Source organism: Giraffa tippelskirchi, chromosome 9, assembly GCF_054371585.1.
Source record: "Giraffa tippelskirchi isolate mGirTip1 chromosome 9, T2T-mGirTip1v1.2.pri, whole genome shotgun sequence".
Lineage (NCBI taxonomy): Eukaryota > Metazoa > Chordata > Mammalia > Artiodactyla > Giraffidae > Giraffa > Giraffa tippelskirchi.
In genome coordinates, this window is record NC_137283.1 from 164,825,043 (window position 1) to 164,841,273 (window position 16,231).

General features: G+C 51.9%; 1 protein-coding gene across 14 annotated transcripts in view; it reads left to right on the forward strand.

The window, feature by feature from the left end:
- AFDN (afadin, adherens junction formation factor) overlaps positions 1-16,231 on the forward strand; it is a 119,513-nt gene that overhangs the window by 84,432 nt on the left and 18,850 nt on the right. For 13 of the 14 annotated variants that reach the window (XM_081529636.1, XM_081529638.1, XM_081529642.1 and 10 more), the window contains 6 exons: positions 948-1,146; positions 2,474-2,577; positions 5,066-5,152; positions 14,850-14,915; positions 15,063-15,136; positions 15,508-15,626. In XM_081529636.1, the coding sequence (XP_081385762.1) occupies positions 948-1,146; positions 2,474-2,577; positions 5,066-5,152; positions 14,850-14,915; positions 15,063-15,136; positions 15,508-15,626 (649 nt within the window). The remainder of the gene's footprint in view (positions 1-947; positions 1,147-2,473; positions 2,578-5,065; positions 5,153-14,849; positions 14,916-15,062; positions 15,137-15,507; positions 15,627-16,231) is intronic. The other variant, XM_081529648.1, reaches the window with a different exon arrangement.

Genomic DNA, 16,231 nt, shown 5'->3' on the forward strand with positions numbered 1-16,231 from the left:
AGAGGGCAGAGATCACAGAGAAGAGTGCGCGATGCAGCCGGCTCTTCATGAAACACGGCCCAGGCACAGCCCCGCGTTAACAGCAGCTGGATGCAGGTGTCCTGAGAGTCGAGTGTGCAGGGGACCCGATCACATGGATGGCTTCCCCTCCAGTGCTGAGTTTATGCCGACAGAAGGTGGGGGCCATATCGCCAAAACCTGGGACCCACCAACTGTCCCCAGATAGAGGGGGTCACAGTCCCGAAAGGGGGCCTGACGTGGCCGCACAGCCCCATAGGAGGGTAGAGCCGTGGTCCACACTCTGGGCCATGTTTGCTCAGGGACATGAGGACCCAGGGAGAAGCCTGGTGACCGTGACTTTGGGGACAGAGGACAGGGCAGGGAGGGCAGCTTCTCTGGGGTGTGGTTCTGTCCCCTACCTGGGGTGAGGAGGGGGTGTTCACTCTGTGAACTGTTCTGTATGTACATTATCTAGTAACTGGAAGTTCTTAAGCAGAAATCACCTGTAAACCCATCAAAAGGCAACAACCTCTGCATAACCTGGGAATATGTATTTTTTTAAATATTTAACATTGTGTGAAGTTTTTCCTGTCATTAAGTACAAAAATAAGGTTATTAGCAACTCGATGTTTAAAAAATGTGCAAGGAAAAAATTATTTTTGAAAAGGAAAAAAACTTATTGTGGTCAAACAATTTCTATTTAAACTGACAGATGTTTATTTACAAGTTAACGACATCTTCAGCTCGTACAGTAAGAGTGTGTGCTGTGCTGATGTTTGGTTGCTCTCCAGGCCGGTTTGAATTGTGGACAAACGGGCTTTCCCTCTGTAAGGCGCCCCGCGTGTATGTGGCCACACCGCGTGTGGTGACCAAGCGCGTCTGCTGATCCCTGGTCAGCTGCACCGCTCGCCGAGCGCCTCCCGAGCCCGTGTCTGTTTTCTGAGCAGGACCTGATAGAGAACGTGGTGGCCGTGGCCGAGAACACGGCAGATGAGCTGGCGCGCAGCGACGGGCGGGAGGTGCGGCTGGAGGAGGACCCCGACCTGCAGCTGCCCTTCCTGCTGCCCGAGGACGGCTACTCCTGTGACGTCGTCAGGAACGTCCCCAATGGCCTGCAGGAGTTCCTGGACCCTCTCTGCCAGAGAGGTGGGTCGCCTGCCCACCCTGGCGTCTGCGCTCCCTGCGTGCCCGTGGGCCTTGTGCTCGTCGTGTGTTGACGTGTGTCACGCTACCCCACGTGTGCACACCCTGTGTGCTTCTGGGAAAATCGGGGCCCGGGGCTTGGAGAGACGCGGTCGGTGGTGATGTGGGGTCAGAGTCAGGCGTGGCACGGCCGCCCGGGGCGCCTCTGCTCGCCTGTGTCGTGGTCGGGTCAGAGCAGGCGTGGTGCGGCCGCCCGGGGCACCTCTGCTCAACGCGGCGTCATGGGTCAGAGCAGGCGTGGCGCGGCCGCCCCGGGCACCTCTGCTCACGCGGCGTCACAGTCGGGTCAGAGCAGGCGTGGCGCGGCCGCTCCAGGCGCCTCTGCTCGCCTGCGTTGAGGCTTCCGCTCGCCGGCACTGGCTCCGTCTTCCCTCCGGGTCCGTGTGCGTCTGGGGCTCCATCAGTCCTGTGTGTCGGGGCCACTGGAGCAGAGCGGTCAGCAGCGGGAGCAGACGAGCCCTGAGCCCCCCGTCACCCCCGAACTTCCACCTGTGCAGTGGGCGGCCGCACCACCCCTGGCTCTGGTCTGTATGTCTGACCCGATCGTGCCGCCAGGTGAGCACAAGAGGCGCTGGGGCTGGGGGGCGTCTGGAATAGTGTGCGCTTCCTAATTGTCAGCTGGTGCTTGAGAGGAAAGAATTGTGTCTGTGTTTGTGTGTGATACAATTTTGTCACAAAATTTCCGAAAGACCCCGTAAGATCTGACAAATGAAGGATGACACAGGCTTAGTTTTGTAAAGATGTCAGTAGTCCGTGATGAAAATGTTAAAGGTGTTCTTTAAAACGTTGTCACATTTTTGGAAAAAATGTAAATGTGACCTCTAAGGAAATGACGGAGAGGAGTGAGGAGAGCCTGGCTGAGGAGCTCCTAGTCCAGCGGAGGAGACAGATGTGCGCGGAAGCATTTCAGTGCGAGTCTGTAATTTCTCACAGACGTGAGAAGAAAGCTTTCTCAAATAAAAAAGAGGGGGAAACCAGTTTCGCTTTTCTGCTGGTGTTGAAATTACACTGGACCAGAACAAATAGATTTTAATCATGAGTAAAGCTGACACAAATATTTGTGTGGAGGTCCTGTGTTGAGATGGGCACGTGGTGTCAAGTGTCTGATAACTCACTTCTCAGAGAGGGTGAAGGTTATAGAGTGGAAGCAGCCAGCAGTGTCATGAGGGAAACACCTTGCGGCTGGTGCCTTACCTTGCCCCCTTGTTGAAGCTTAGGCCTCTGACGTGGTGGCTTTTCATGCTCACTACCTGCCTGTTTTTCTCCCCAGGGTTTTGCAGGTTAATTCCTCACCCACGCTCCCCAGGCACCTGGACGATATATTTTGAAGGTGCAGATTACGAGAGTCACCTTCTGCGTGAGAGCACAGAACTGGCAAGTATCGTGAGGTGGTAGATGGACCAGAAAAGGAAACTTGATTCCTTTCGATTTGAAAATACTTTTTTAATTATTTTCAGGCTGTGTCTATGCAGTTTCATCTGTAAACAAATGTTGCTTTTAAGAATATGCCTGTTTGGGGACTTCCTTGGTCACTCGGTAGCTGAGACTCGTAGCTCCCAACGCGGAGCACAGGTTCAGTCCTGGTCAAGGAGTTCAGATCCCAGAGCCCACACAGAGAGGCCAGATCGGAACAGTAGTGTATGTTGATACCCACAGTTAAACATCACACGTATTTTTAAAATATATTACTATGGTAATCTTAATGGGCTTTATTAGAAAAAATTTTCTGTGATAAAAGATTTTCTATTTTCTGGTCAGTTCTACCTTAGTGAAAGTGTTAGTCGCTCAGTCGTGTCCAACTCTCTGTGACCCCATGGGCTCCAGCCCGCCGGGCTCCTGTCCATGGAACTCTCCAGGCAAGAATACTGGAGTGGGTAGCCATTCCTTTCTCCAGGACGTCTTCCCAACCCAGGGGTTGAGCCCACGTCCCCTGCTTTGCAGGCAGATTCTTTACCATCTGAGCCACCAAGGACGCCCCTACCCTGTCTTAGCTATGTACCAAATCACTTACTAATATTTTGTATCTTAGTGAAAGACTGGCCAGTCCTATTAATGTTTGCTGGCTCATAGATTTTAGGGGAAACCCAGCCTACTTGTTTCCTGCAGAGAGTTTTAAATTAGAAAGGGAGCTTTACCGTGTCTTAGAAAGTGACTCCAGACCAGAGTTGTCTTCCTACGTGCACTGCACGTCCGTCCACAGAGGACAGACGAGTCAGGTCTTTTCCTGTTAGAACCTCGTTGTTCCCTTTCATTCACCTTAAGTGTAACTGACTCCTAAGCCATGTGAGGCTTCGGAGGAGCCCAGCAGGTGTGGCTGCACGTCTGGCAGGTAACGGTGGACGGGGGCCAGTGTGTTCCATGCGGGGGGCGTGGCTGTTCGGCCCCCTGGGCCAAGGTTGCGGACTCTCGTCTCTGAAGAATGACCACGAGTCTTCTGGAGCTTTAGAAGCTTCCTGTGGTGACCTGAATTATCCATCGGTCACTCAGAACCACACACCTGGTTCTCACCTAATTTCTAAGAAGACAGATCATGTGAGGAGGCAATACTTAAACTTAAGGCAACGGTGGGTGTGTGTTTTGTTTATTAAATCCAAAGCAGTTGTTTTTGCTCAGTAGAAAAACTGAGCAGTTTTGTTTTGCGCATCTCCAAAACGTGGCGTAGCTGGTGATTGCTGTCACACCAGATAGAGCACATTTGGCTGTCGGCACAGTGAATGGGCCGTGCATGCCCTTTGTTACCTGTTGTTTAGCTAATAGCAGCAATTTCTAGTTTCCAGATTTTATAGAAAAACAAACACCTTAGATGGAATCACTGATTTTTTTTTCCATCTTTCTGGTTTATTTATGGATCCCTCAGGTGATTTTAGGTCCTGATGCTTTGTAGAAGGTTTGTCACCTGATCTTATTTATTTCCCTTAAAATATTCTCATACAGACTTTGGTTCCCAGTAAACAAGCTACGTGTATAATCACCACTTTTTGGCAGCGTGCCTTCATACTTACGTGTATAATTAACTAAACGCCCAGTGTGTGGGCCTGGGGATACTCTTCTCTAACTTTGTTAACTTGTTCCTGTGAGGCAAGGACGTACGTAGAACCTGTGACTCTGTGTGTGACTTCCTTGTCTCATTTGTCTGTGGATCTGTTGGGAGCTGGCCTTACTGGACACGCACTTCGTCCCTTCCGGTTGATCCCCCACCACAGGCTTCACAGAGGCACACTGAGCTTTGGGCCCGCTGCCTGACGGCTGAGGCAGTGTATTTTTGCTGTTGAATTTTCACAAGATAGGTTTGTGGTGGCTCAGACGGTAAAGAGTTTGCCTGCAGTGTGGGAAACCCGGGTTCGATCCCAGGTTTGGGAAGATCCCCAGAGAAGGAAATGGCAACTCACTGCGGTATTCTTGCCTGGAAAATCCGTGGACGGAGGAGCCAGGCAGGCTACAATCCATGGGGTTGCAAAGAATCGGGCACGACTGAGCGACTTCACTCTTCACAACATACAGAGATGCGAGAGCATCTTTGTTGTAACTGTCTTCCCCTTGGATAGCATAGAGTAAGTTTAAATTTCTTCCAAAAATGTCCAGTAATTTTGTTTTAAAAGATAATAAAGTAAAATTGTAATGTCTTTAAGACCAGGTTTTTCTTACATGGTAGTGATACCAGGGTTTTTTTTTTGTTTTGTAAATTAAGGTCTTTAAACAGCATGTAAATATTTAGCATTTGTGATGATTCTCTTGACGGCTCTGGAGTCAAGGAAGAATACTGGTATTTACCTTGCCAGGTTACCCCATCAAGGGTTGGTTTTTACTGCTTCTGTTTCCTCTTTGGTTTCAGCTCTCAGTAAACTTCTCTCTTCACCCCTAGGCGCAGCCTCTGCGTAAAGAACCTGAAGTCATCACTGTGACCCTCAAAAAGCAGAACGGAATGGGCCTTAGCATTGTCGCTGCGAAGGTAGGACGGGGTGCGGGTGCGGCTGCCGCCCTCCTGTCCTTTAGTCCTCGAGTCGGCGGCATGTCCTGTTCTGCACTGGGGGCCGGGCGTGGGAACAATGTGCTGCGTGCGTGGTGTTCTCAGGGTACCTGCTCCAGAGCCCGTGCATGGAGGGGCCGTTGGGCACCTGTCCAGACGCGTGGCGTGGCGGGAGCTGCAGTGAGGGAACAGTGCCCCAGTCGTGTCTGGGGGAGCAGAGGGGGAGAGGGGGCTCCGTTCCTTTTAAAGACGCTCGGTTCTCAGGTGGAGCTCGCCCCACAGAGAGACGAAGGGTTTGAAACAGCAAGGGGACCTGTGGGAACCGTGGTTTCAGGGCAGTGGCGTGTGGGAGGACTACATGCCAGGACTGGAGCCGGGGGCCGGGGCGCAGCAGCAGGGGTGCCCCAGGGCACGGCGGCCAGCGGTGAGGCCCTGGGTCACCTGGGCCCGTCCAGAGCCGCCTGGCCCAGCCCACCGGCCGGGACTCGAGCTGACTGACCCCTTCCCGTACAGGTCCTGAGTGTGGTGCTCGGGACAGCCGGGGTGGGCGGGGCGGGCGAGAGCAGGCAGCTGCACCTGGGGGTGTTTTCCTGTTTGCTTGTGTTGGATACGAGAGTGTGCAACCCAGAGGGCAGGAGGCAGAGATGCAGACTTGTGCCGGCTTACAGGTGCTGTAAAGGAAGTAGCTCAGAGACTGTGCCCTGGTAGCTGGGCAGCATGCTGTCCTCAGGCAGGAAGGCATATGTTAGCGTCTGTTCACCTGTGGAATTGATTGCTTGACCGAATCCTCTCTCGTCCAGCTCAGCTGTGGTCTCTCCGGGACTTGCAGGGAAAACAGGTCGTGTGCCGTACACATGTCGCTAGGTGGCACCCTGCTGGTGCCCGGCGTGGGTGGGCTCTGCCCGCAGCTGCTTCCTCCAGGGGGGCACCGGGGCTCAGGCCCACCCTGCCCCCCGCTTGGCACCCGTGGATCCCTGGGCGTGGCCGCAGCTCAAGCCACGGGGAAGGCTGGGGGCCTTGGAGATGGTCCCTGAGGTCACTCATGGTCCCCTTTCAGCCTGTGTTGGATTCACCCCGTAGCCCTGACTGGAGTCTGTGTGCTTTGTTTTTCCCTGTGAGCTGTCTGGGCCTTTGTGTCAGTATTTGGCTCCGTCCTCCGCCTTCCCAGTTAGCCTGTGGCTTCGGGGCCGTGCGCCTGGCGGGCTCTGATGTCAGCCCGCCAGCGCCCCTCCCGGCTGCGGCCACTTTATGGAATCCAGATGCCGTGGGTCGTCCGCGCCGTCCATGGTGGGGGCCTGCGGGCCGGGGGGGTCAGGGTGCTGCCTCTCGCTCAGCTGAGGGCCAGCATGGCGCTTCCTGTTTAATTTGGGTTTTTAAAATAGAAACTGTTTCCTCCTTTTTATTTTTCTAACTCTTTTTAATGTTTAATAAAGTACAAAGTAAGCGAGAATCTGAGCTGCCTGGTTACGTAAGAGCCCGAGGTTGCCTGGGCGCTGGTTGGAGTTGCTCAATGCCCGCGGCGGCCACTCTTGAGAGACCAGCTGTGTGTTGGCTGTCACCACCGTGGGGACCAGGCAGTTGTGTTCCGGCTGAGAGGTCCATGTGCCCGAGAGACAGAATGTGGTTCTCCGTTGTCGGGAGGGCAGAGCCTGCGGTGAGTCTCCTTGGGGCCCCGGTGGGCGAGCTGTTCTCTGGTGGCCGCTGTCCGCCCCGGCTCGGGGAGCTCGTGGTCACACACCTGGGTGCTTACTGCTCTGTAGCTCCGAGCTGTGGCTTCTTAGGGCTCAGAAAATAAGAGGCTTCTCTGTACTTTATATAAGAAAAAAATGAACTGTGGTATGGTGGATGCTGCTTGAAATAGTGCTGTAGAATTGCTGAGCACAGACGCAAGAATGTCCATAATGCAGGACGTTGGCCGTTCCGGTGGTGTTTACTGCAGGCTTTGTCCACGGCAGGTCATTGCTGAAAGCATAAAAGTGACAGTTGAAAAGGTACTTATTAGGAGGTTTTAGTGTTTTACTTAGAGATGAATGGTTAATTGAATCTTGGTTGTCGTCTAAGTGTATACAGTATTAAGGTTTTAAATCTTTAGTTAGCTTTAAAAAATTGCTGTGCCTGAGGAACGAGATGGTGAAAGCAGTGTTCACTGACACGGCACCTCCTCACCACTGGACCAGTCTCTGTGAGCCACGTTCAGTGCGCGAGCCTCCCGGGCCCTTCACGTGCGTCCTTTGCTGGCACCCGGGAGGCGCTTGGCTCCTTCCCGAAAGCGCACGGGGTCACAGGACGTCCCCACACGGCTGCTGCTGCGAACCTGGACAGTTTGTGTTTCTGTTCTCACAGCAGAATGTGTAAAGAACCATGTGTTTACCTCTCCGTTCACAGTCGCGGCGTGAGCGCACGTTGCTTTGGTTGACTGCCATGCTGACTCAGTTGCAGAACTAGAAGAAAGTCATTAAACAGGAGTGTTAGTTCTCTGAAGCAGAACCTCCTTTCCCAAGGTGGTTCTCGTAGATAAAGATGGTGTAGGGCGTCCGGGGGAAGGGCCGTGGGGGACCCTGCCTAGGGATGGTCCAGAGGGCCCGGCCTCTCCGGTGCCCTCAGCCCCGCCCGGGGTCAGGGCTCCCCGCACTGGGGCACCTGCCTGGGCATCGTGTGCGGAGGCCTGTGGGGCAGCGTCATCACCTCCCTCTCTGAGACCCTCGGGAAGCTGCACCTTTGCTCTGGAGACCCCTCCTCGCACCCACTTCTGCGTGCACCCTTCAGGACCCCTCGGTCCCCTGCAGCCCGTCTCGGGCCCCGGCGTCAGAGGCTGTGTGGTTTGCTCCTTTATCTCATGGGGAGTGGGAAGATGGATAACATGATGTTCGTTGTCTGTACTGAACGTAAACAGGAAACGAGTGCACAGCCCTGACCTTGCAGGCAAAAGGGCGCTCACCTCACGGGGCTGTCCAGGTGGCCAGGGTGGGAAGTGTCCTGGGCGTGGGTTTTAATACTGATTGTCTCAGTTCTAAGGTCACTCCTAGCAGAGAGCGAGAGTGCAGTGCTGTTGTTGAACCTCTACTCTGAACCTCAGTTGTTCATGAATCAGAGCTCTTGTCTGACTAGAAGCAGCGGCTGCAGACCCTAAGGAGGAGGCGGCGGAGCATTGTCCGGATGGCCTGATGAGTTTTAAACACGCCCGGCTCTTAGGTCATCCCAGCCCTGCCTGTTTCCATGCCTGGGAACAATGGGCTGGATTCATGCTCTTTGGCTGGCAGCTCCGTCTTCCTTCTGCTGCTGCCTTTTTTTTCCATTTTGGATTGTGTCGTAATGATGTTTTTATGCTATTAGTCACATCACACTCCCACGCTCCGTCGGAAATTGCAGCTGGAATGGTGGGAGCGTGGGCCCCTCTGACGGCGTCTCGGAGCGGGAGATCAGCGCACCTGAGCTTCAGGCTTTCCCGGGTGCCTGAGGAGGTAGAGGGGCGGCCTCCTGCAGGTTCACAGCCGTTCCTCGGACCCGCAGGCCAGCTGCCCGAGAGGTGCTGGGAGGCGTGCGTGGCTCTGCCTGCTGTCCGGGCCCCTCTGCCAGCCCCGCCGTGCCCTCGTCCCTGCCCCGGGCAAACTCCAGGTGAGGTGCCGCCCTCCCCTCTCCTCCTCGCGGGCTCCTTCTCCTGGAGCCTCCTCCTCTCCCTCTTATGGGAAAGGAAAGCAGCTCCAGGATGCGTTTCAGGATGAAGTCCTGAGCTCACACAGGCGTGCCCTTAGTGGTCCACCGTGGCTGCGTGCTCAGGTCCCAGTCTGGCCCCTGGCCTCCGTCTGTGCCCTGGCTGGCGCGAGCGGCTCCGGGTGCTCCGTCCGAAACCACGTTTCACGTCACGGAGGTGGGACAGCGGCTGCAGGGCTGTGCGGCCGTGCTACCCTCAGCACCTCTGGGAGGGAAGGCTCGATTTTGGTTTTTTAAAATGTACTTTTAGTATTTAAGTGGCATTAAATTCCAAAATGTTATCCAGTGGAATTCGTCATTCCTGATGCGTGTGCAATATATCACCACTTTCCACAAGGTAGTTTTTAAAAAGGGATTTGATTTGTCACATGGGGAGTGGATAATTCTGAATAGTGTTTCTTTTCATTTTGATTTCATAAGTAACAAATAGACCAAATAGATAAGAATACAAATAGACCAAAAATATAGTAATGTTTTTTCAAATGCCAGTTCAGATATCTTTAGGCAAGTAGTTACTGAAATTTTTTACGCTATGCGTTTAGTTATTATCCTGTGGTTACTCTTCTCACAGTTGGAAATCAAGGTGTATAATGTTAATATATATGTTGCATTATGGGAAGATTTTGTTTTAAACAATTATCTGCATAACAGATTTATTGCTGGTATCTGCGGTGACTGATGACATAGGTTTACTATGAAAAGCTTAGTTTTAGGGCAACATCGTCCTGTAACTCAGGCCACGTAGATAAATCAAAATTTTCTATTAACTGCATTAAAAAAATAAGGGAAACTAAAATTAACAGTGTGTTTCCTTTGATGCAGTAGTCACTGTGTTGCTGGTGAGACACTTTAGACTCTTCCTACTCGGTCTTTCAAGTTGGGGCGGACTTTGCTCTGGACTGTGAGTTTCAGTTGGGACACACCCGCCCCAGCCCCCGTGGCCTGGGCCTCGTGGCCGCCAGCGCTGACACAGCTTCACCAGCATCTGGAGACTCCCTGTGGTCCTCTATTGGCTGTTGGTCGGTGCTTAGGTAGTTCATCTTTATATTCTTTTAAAGATAGGTGGGATGCCTTGATTTAGTAGCAAGAAAGTGTAATTTCTGGGCCCTATTTTTATTTGTTAATTTAAAAAGTAGAGTTACCAGCAAATGAATTTTAATTGTGTGTATACGTAAATAGAAGAGGAACTTAATGGAATTTGTTCAATACTTTTTTTTTCTTTTAGGTTCAGGCTTACTGGACTAGTGTGTACATTATTATATAGAAATAGGACATGAGTGGTTTAATATTTCTGAAAGTAATTTTGTTTTGTTGAATTTTTTTATCACAGTCTGTAATGTTTTTATTCAGATGAAATGGGGCTGGTGGCAAGAGAACTCGGGAGTGTTAAGGAAGGACTATGTCTTGGTTCCTTCCAAGAGCTGACCTGCTCCCAGTTCAGACGGCGGTGGGCAGGGACCAGGCAGAGCTCACCAACTCTCTGTCCCCCAAGTCCCGGGGTTGGTCCAGCTGAGCCTGCCCTGGCCAGACTGAGGCACTGGATCACCTTAGCCAGGCACTGGATCAAAGGTTGTGGTCTTTGGGGTTGAAAGGATTTAATATATGTATTGTTGATTTAATATTATGTATTTGAGTTGGCTAAAAAGTTCATAGCAACTTACAGAAAAACCTATGATTTATCTGTACACTAGTTGCATTTACAAATTTTTATGGTCAGTTTACAGCTGTGAGCTACATGTGAAATACGTGTAAGATTCAAATTGGCAGAGAGGAGGGCGCCCCCCAGAGACAGTCACTGCTGAATCGAGCGGGTCTGCGGGCGTGGGGGCACGTTGGCAGACGTGTAGGCAGAGCCCTGGGTCGCCCAGAGTGTGTGTACCAGGTAAACAGTGCAAGGTTGAGGCCACATTTGGAAGGCTCAAATGTCACCCCGAGGTCGGACACCTCTTAGACTATCACCCCACCCCCAGGAGTCTTTTTAAGCAGTCCTATTTCACGGTGCTTTCTCAGTGACTTTTTGTTAAAGTCAGTTCTTATGACCAACCTTAAATAGACCTTTTAGATGCTAGTGGTCTTTTGAATTGAGTCCTTTTTTCCCTCGGATGTAAACCTTTTGTCACAATGACATGTACTTATAAATTGAACTTATTTGGAATTAAAAGGAATGACTGTCACTTAGAATTTAGGTAAATTCCCATCATGTAAGAAAGCAGTGTTTCTCGTAGCTTGGTTGCTGTCCCTCCGAGGACAGCACATCGGTGTCACGGTCAGAAGTGCTCAGGGTTCTCACCTCTGCACCAGGAGTTTGCGCTGTCATCAGTATGGTGTCGGCAGCTCACTGGTAGTGGACGATCAGCCGCTCCGTAGCCTGCTGGTGTGTTCATTCAGGTAGCGTCTAGATTGACTGCGCTGCCATGGCCTGACCACAGGTCCGGGAGCTCCCCTGGAAGGGAGCAGGCGAGGGCCCTCTGTACCGACTTCGAGAACGAGGGAGGTGCCGTGGGAACACGAGTGAGCCAGGGCGGCATCGTGCCTGGACAGGTGCGGTGAGTGGGTGGGCAGGTGAGCCCAGGAGTCAGATGATCAAAGGATTCGGGCTGACCTGTTGCATCAGAAGGTCGTTGTGTGTGGCAGGAACGTGGCTGAGGGGCGGAAGGGGGCATGTGGCGGTGTGGGGGGCCTGCACTTGACGTGGGTGCCCCGTGCAGGAGGCTTCTGCTTGCTTACAGGCAACTGGCCACCTCTCGGGGCAGGGGGCTGCCTGCAGGAAGAATTTCCTAAGGCAGCTTGGATAGAGGAGCCGGCGGGTCAGTCTCAGGAGAGCGTCCGTATCTTGCCAGGACTTTTCTGAAATTTACAGTGTAAACTAATGCTTGTTTACAGATGTGACTTCAGTCAGATTTTTAATAAGTCTATCAAATATCTATATTATGGGCTCAGTTGCTTGCATATTTAAACTTAGATTTATTAAATATATTGCATGTAATGTGTGGTGCCGTCCACAGCTCACACGGGGTCCGCAGAGTGGAAGCTTGTGTGTTGCTCTAGAATGGCCTGTGATGACTGGTCTGAGTGGAGCGGCTGGGAACAGGACGGAGGCGTGGGGCGTGGCTCTAGCTTACTGTGGCCGTGGGAGCAGGAAGCTGCGACGCGCAGAAGCCTCACGGACAGACGTCCAGCAAAAGCACGCTCGCCAGGTCTTAGTTTATTAGGGGGAGAGGACCATATTCCCACTGTTTGCTTGTATCATTCTGCTTGGTGACCATAGAAAGATTAAAGTTTTCTTATTACAGTTGGGCTAAATAAATGAAATTTTTCCTTTGTTAATAATAATCTTAGAAAGTATGCCAGAAATGGGGGAGGAAGGCTTGATATAATTGTTTTAAAATATCCATACATATTAAAATATCCATATATATTGAAAGTATGTATTTGATATGTCCTTTACAGCAGCATTTACTAAAACTACTATGCTGGTATTACTGCTAGAGATTTCTTTAGTCATAGATGGTGGTAATTGATTATCTCATTAAAAGTGCAATTTTTATTATTTAAATTACAAGGACAGTATTACACTCCCCAAGAGTAGTGCTTATGGAAATATAGTGTGTTGGTTCGCACTAAAAACTGGGAATCTGAAGTTTAGAAGTGTTGTTTTTCTCTATCAGTCAGATGGAGAACAGAAGAAAAAAGGAATTATGCATTAAAACCCTTTTTTTAAAAAAAAACTGGTTTAGTTATAAGGACATAATGGCAGGAAAAGAGGGATTTGCAGTGCCCCATCAGAAACGCTGTCTGACAGGCACGGTGAAAACCGCCTCGCGTGTAAGCTGCGTTGGAGGCGGGGTGGTGTCTGTCTGTTCGCGTGTCTAAGGAGGTGGGGCGATGCAGGCATTCCGTGACTGTTTGTGGGATGAGCGAAACTCTTTTTCAGACAGCTGGATTAGGTGATGAAACGTGGTCACACAGAAGCACAGACAGCCCTGAAGAAGCCGTTTGATCAGGTTGTGCTGAGGGGCTGCCCTGGAGGTGGTTCCCCTCAGCCTGGCTGGCCCTGACCCCAGCCCAGGTTCCAGGAGGGCCGTGCTGCTGTCATCGAAGGCGGTTGGAAGCTGCGTTTGTTGACTCTTGGCTAAGAGATGGGCTAAAATTCAGAAAGTTACCATTATTGAGTGATTCATTCATTGTGTGCTCAGTTGTGTCCAACTCTTCATGGCCCCATAGACTGTACCCCACCAGGCTCCTCTGGCCACAGGATTCCCCAGGCAAGAGTACTGGGGTGGGTTGCCATGCCCTCCTCCAGGGGACCTCCCCGACCCAGGGATCAAACCCAGGTCTTCTGCATTGGCAGATAGATTCTTTACCACCTGGGAAACCCACTGAGTGATTATACAAACACATGTCTAAGCACGTGTGTGTGTGTGAAACCTCAAATGTACCCCAAAAGTGCAAGTTTTCCCAAGTACCCCAGTAACTGAGCGTGTGTGGCAGAGGGGCCCAGCCCGGAGCACGGGGCAGGGGCACTGCGTCATGTGGAAGGACCGCTGAGTCCTCCAGGGGGTGGTCATGTGTCTGGACCAGAGAGACAAGTGAGGAGGTCAGGGCGGACGTACAGACAGACAGAGGCAGGTCTTGAGGGGAAGAGTCGAGAAAGCCCGGTGCGCTCAGGGGCTGTGTGGAGCTTTCATGGAGTCTGCTCAAGGGTATGTAGGCACGGGGGTCTGGGGTGGAGCTGCGAGCCTGGCTCTCGGGGGAGCGGGGGGGTGCTGTCAGCCTCACAGCAGGGCCTCTACTCAGTCCTCCCTGACCAGGAGCCGCCAGACGGTCCTCTGAGCCCATCCTGTTGACCAGAGGGGAAAGGGAGTGTGCAGGTGGAGATTATGCAGCTCCAGGATGTTGTAGAAAAACCTGTCCGTTAATCGTTTATCAAGCTGTCTTTATAAGTTTCTGTGATGCCTGATATTTTTGCTTTTGTGACACCATATCTTTTAAGTATTGAGGTTCCAAACCAAAAAATACACTCAGCTGTAGAATATGCACGGACGTATCCAATGACATTTCATACATATGAATGCTCCCTCTGGACGGGGGCTCATAGCTTCAGGACTTCCTTAGCATTACGGCACATGACCCTTAAATTGAGGCAACGTGGAGTATTTTCTCCATAATTGTCTCTGCCGAAGTCCCTCTCATTGTTTGCAACGAAAGATTTTTCTTGTTTTAAATTTTAAACTATGTGTACAGAAAGAATAGGGCCTTCCAGATGGCTCAGTGGTCAAGAATCCGCCTGCTGTGCAGAAGACCTGAGTTCGATCCCTGGGTCGGGAAGATCCCCTGGAGGAGGGCATGGCAACCCGCTCCAGTATTCTTGCCTGGAGAATCCCATGGACAGAGGAGCCTGGCGGGCTACAGTCCATGGGATCACAAAGAGCTGGACACGACTGAGTGACTGAACAACAGCAGCAGTGAAAGAATAAGGGTGTGAGGGAGGCAGGTGAGTATTGGAATGCAGACCCCTCTGGTGAGCTGCTTGTGTGCTAAAGTGATTATTGCACGTGTCTCAACGCAGCTCACCCACTGGGAGAGAGCCCGTCCCTGCCTTCAGGGAGGCAAGTCTGTTGTGGTCTCTCTGTCAGCTGACTGGTAACTGAGTATTCAGGAGTGAAAGAAAAGTGAAAGTGAAGTAGCTCAGTCGTGTCTGCCTCTGCGTCCCTGTGGACTGTAGCCTGCCAGGGTCCTCTGTAAGTTTTCTTAATCTGAAAACAAAGTACGTACATTTCCTGTGAGTTTCCTTATACTTACCGAAGCGTTCATTCTATTAATACAGTTTTTGTATTTCTAATTTTCACGTAAAAGCAAGAGCTAAGAGTTTTATTCCAGTCACCTGTATACATATTTTATTCTTTTTACTGGCTGTTGTGTTTTTCACCATGTTCTCAGCGTGGGGTTTTTCCTTGTCTTTGTTTAGGGCGCCGGTCAAGACAAACTTGGGATTTACGTCAAGTCCGTTGTGAAGGGAGGTGCTGCAGACGTGGTGGGTACACAGTAGTTACGGTGGAAGCCCCCAGCGTGTTGTGTGTTTGTCGAAAGCCCGAGTCTGGGTGTGCTCACCGCTGGCCTCCTCCTCCCCTCTCCCCCGCTGTCGCCCCCTCCTCACCTGCCCACGCCTTGGGATGCTCAGGACGGGCGGCTCGCCGCGGGTGACCAGCTGCTCAGCGTGGATGGACGGAGTCTGGTGGGACTGTCTCAAGAAAGGTACTGTTTATTTGTTTAAAGATGACAGTATGCACTTCTGGGGGTATTTCACATTAAATTTTGGAATCAGAAGACAGAAACCACGCTGAAAGCTGTGCCCTTCCTCTTTCAGAGGAAAAGACTTTAGCAGAGTGTGCGTTTTACTCTGAAAGGCGTCTTTGCCTCTGGCGTGTGCTGAGACCTCTGCGGGTCGCCTCGCTGTTCTCAGGACAGCCAAAGGAGCTGTGTGCAGAGTTGTCCTCAGAGGCAGGGCGCTTGAGACCTTGACTCAGACTAGCGGGGGGCCGCGGGGTGCAGCCCCCTCTGACCCTGGCCTGCCCTGGGGACAGGGGACCTGCCCCACGCTCTCACCCTGTGACCTCTCTTCCCAGGGCAGCAGAACTGATGACAAGGACAAGCTCCGTGGTGACGCTCGAAGTAGCAAAGCAAGGAGCCATTTACCACGGCCTCGCCACCCTGCTCAACCAGCCTTCCCCTATGATGCAGAGAAGTAAGGGGGGTGGAGGGGCCGTCTCCTCCACGGGCCGCGACTGCCTGCCGTGGGCTGGGCAGCCAACGTGACCTCTTCCAACGCTCACGGACCCGTCGAAGCAGGCCCTGTTGTGTTCATTGTCCAGATTGTAGAGAAGGGCGTGAGGATGCCCAGGATTGCATGCTCGTGGGTTTCCAGGGCCCGGGCTGGGTGTGGCCAGCCAGCCTTCGGACACAGTGCTAATTTATTTGGCCCCCAGGAGCCCCCGGCCTCACCTGCGCAGGCCTGGTGACTGCGGAGGACCCAGTGTTCCCCGTGCCAGCGACTCAGGGAACTTGGTCTGTAGTGAGTGGAGGAATGATTTCTCAGTTCTGACAGGCAGACCCAGGCTGTGGAGTCTTCAGAGAGCAAGCAGAGTTCTCTCCTGAAGGCCTGTTTATGAGCAGTTAGGTCTGGATCACGTGCTCTGTGACAGGACACGATTGTTACAGAGAGTCCACTGTAAGTCAGCGGTCAGTTTTTGAAAAATAATTTGCTGATAAGAATCATGGTTTTGAAGGTACATCAAAAATCTCAGAAAAAAGTGAATATAAATGTCAGACTTTTTAAAGAATTAGTTCAGA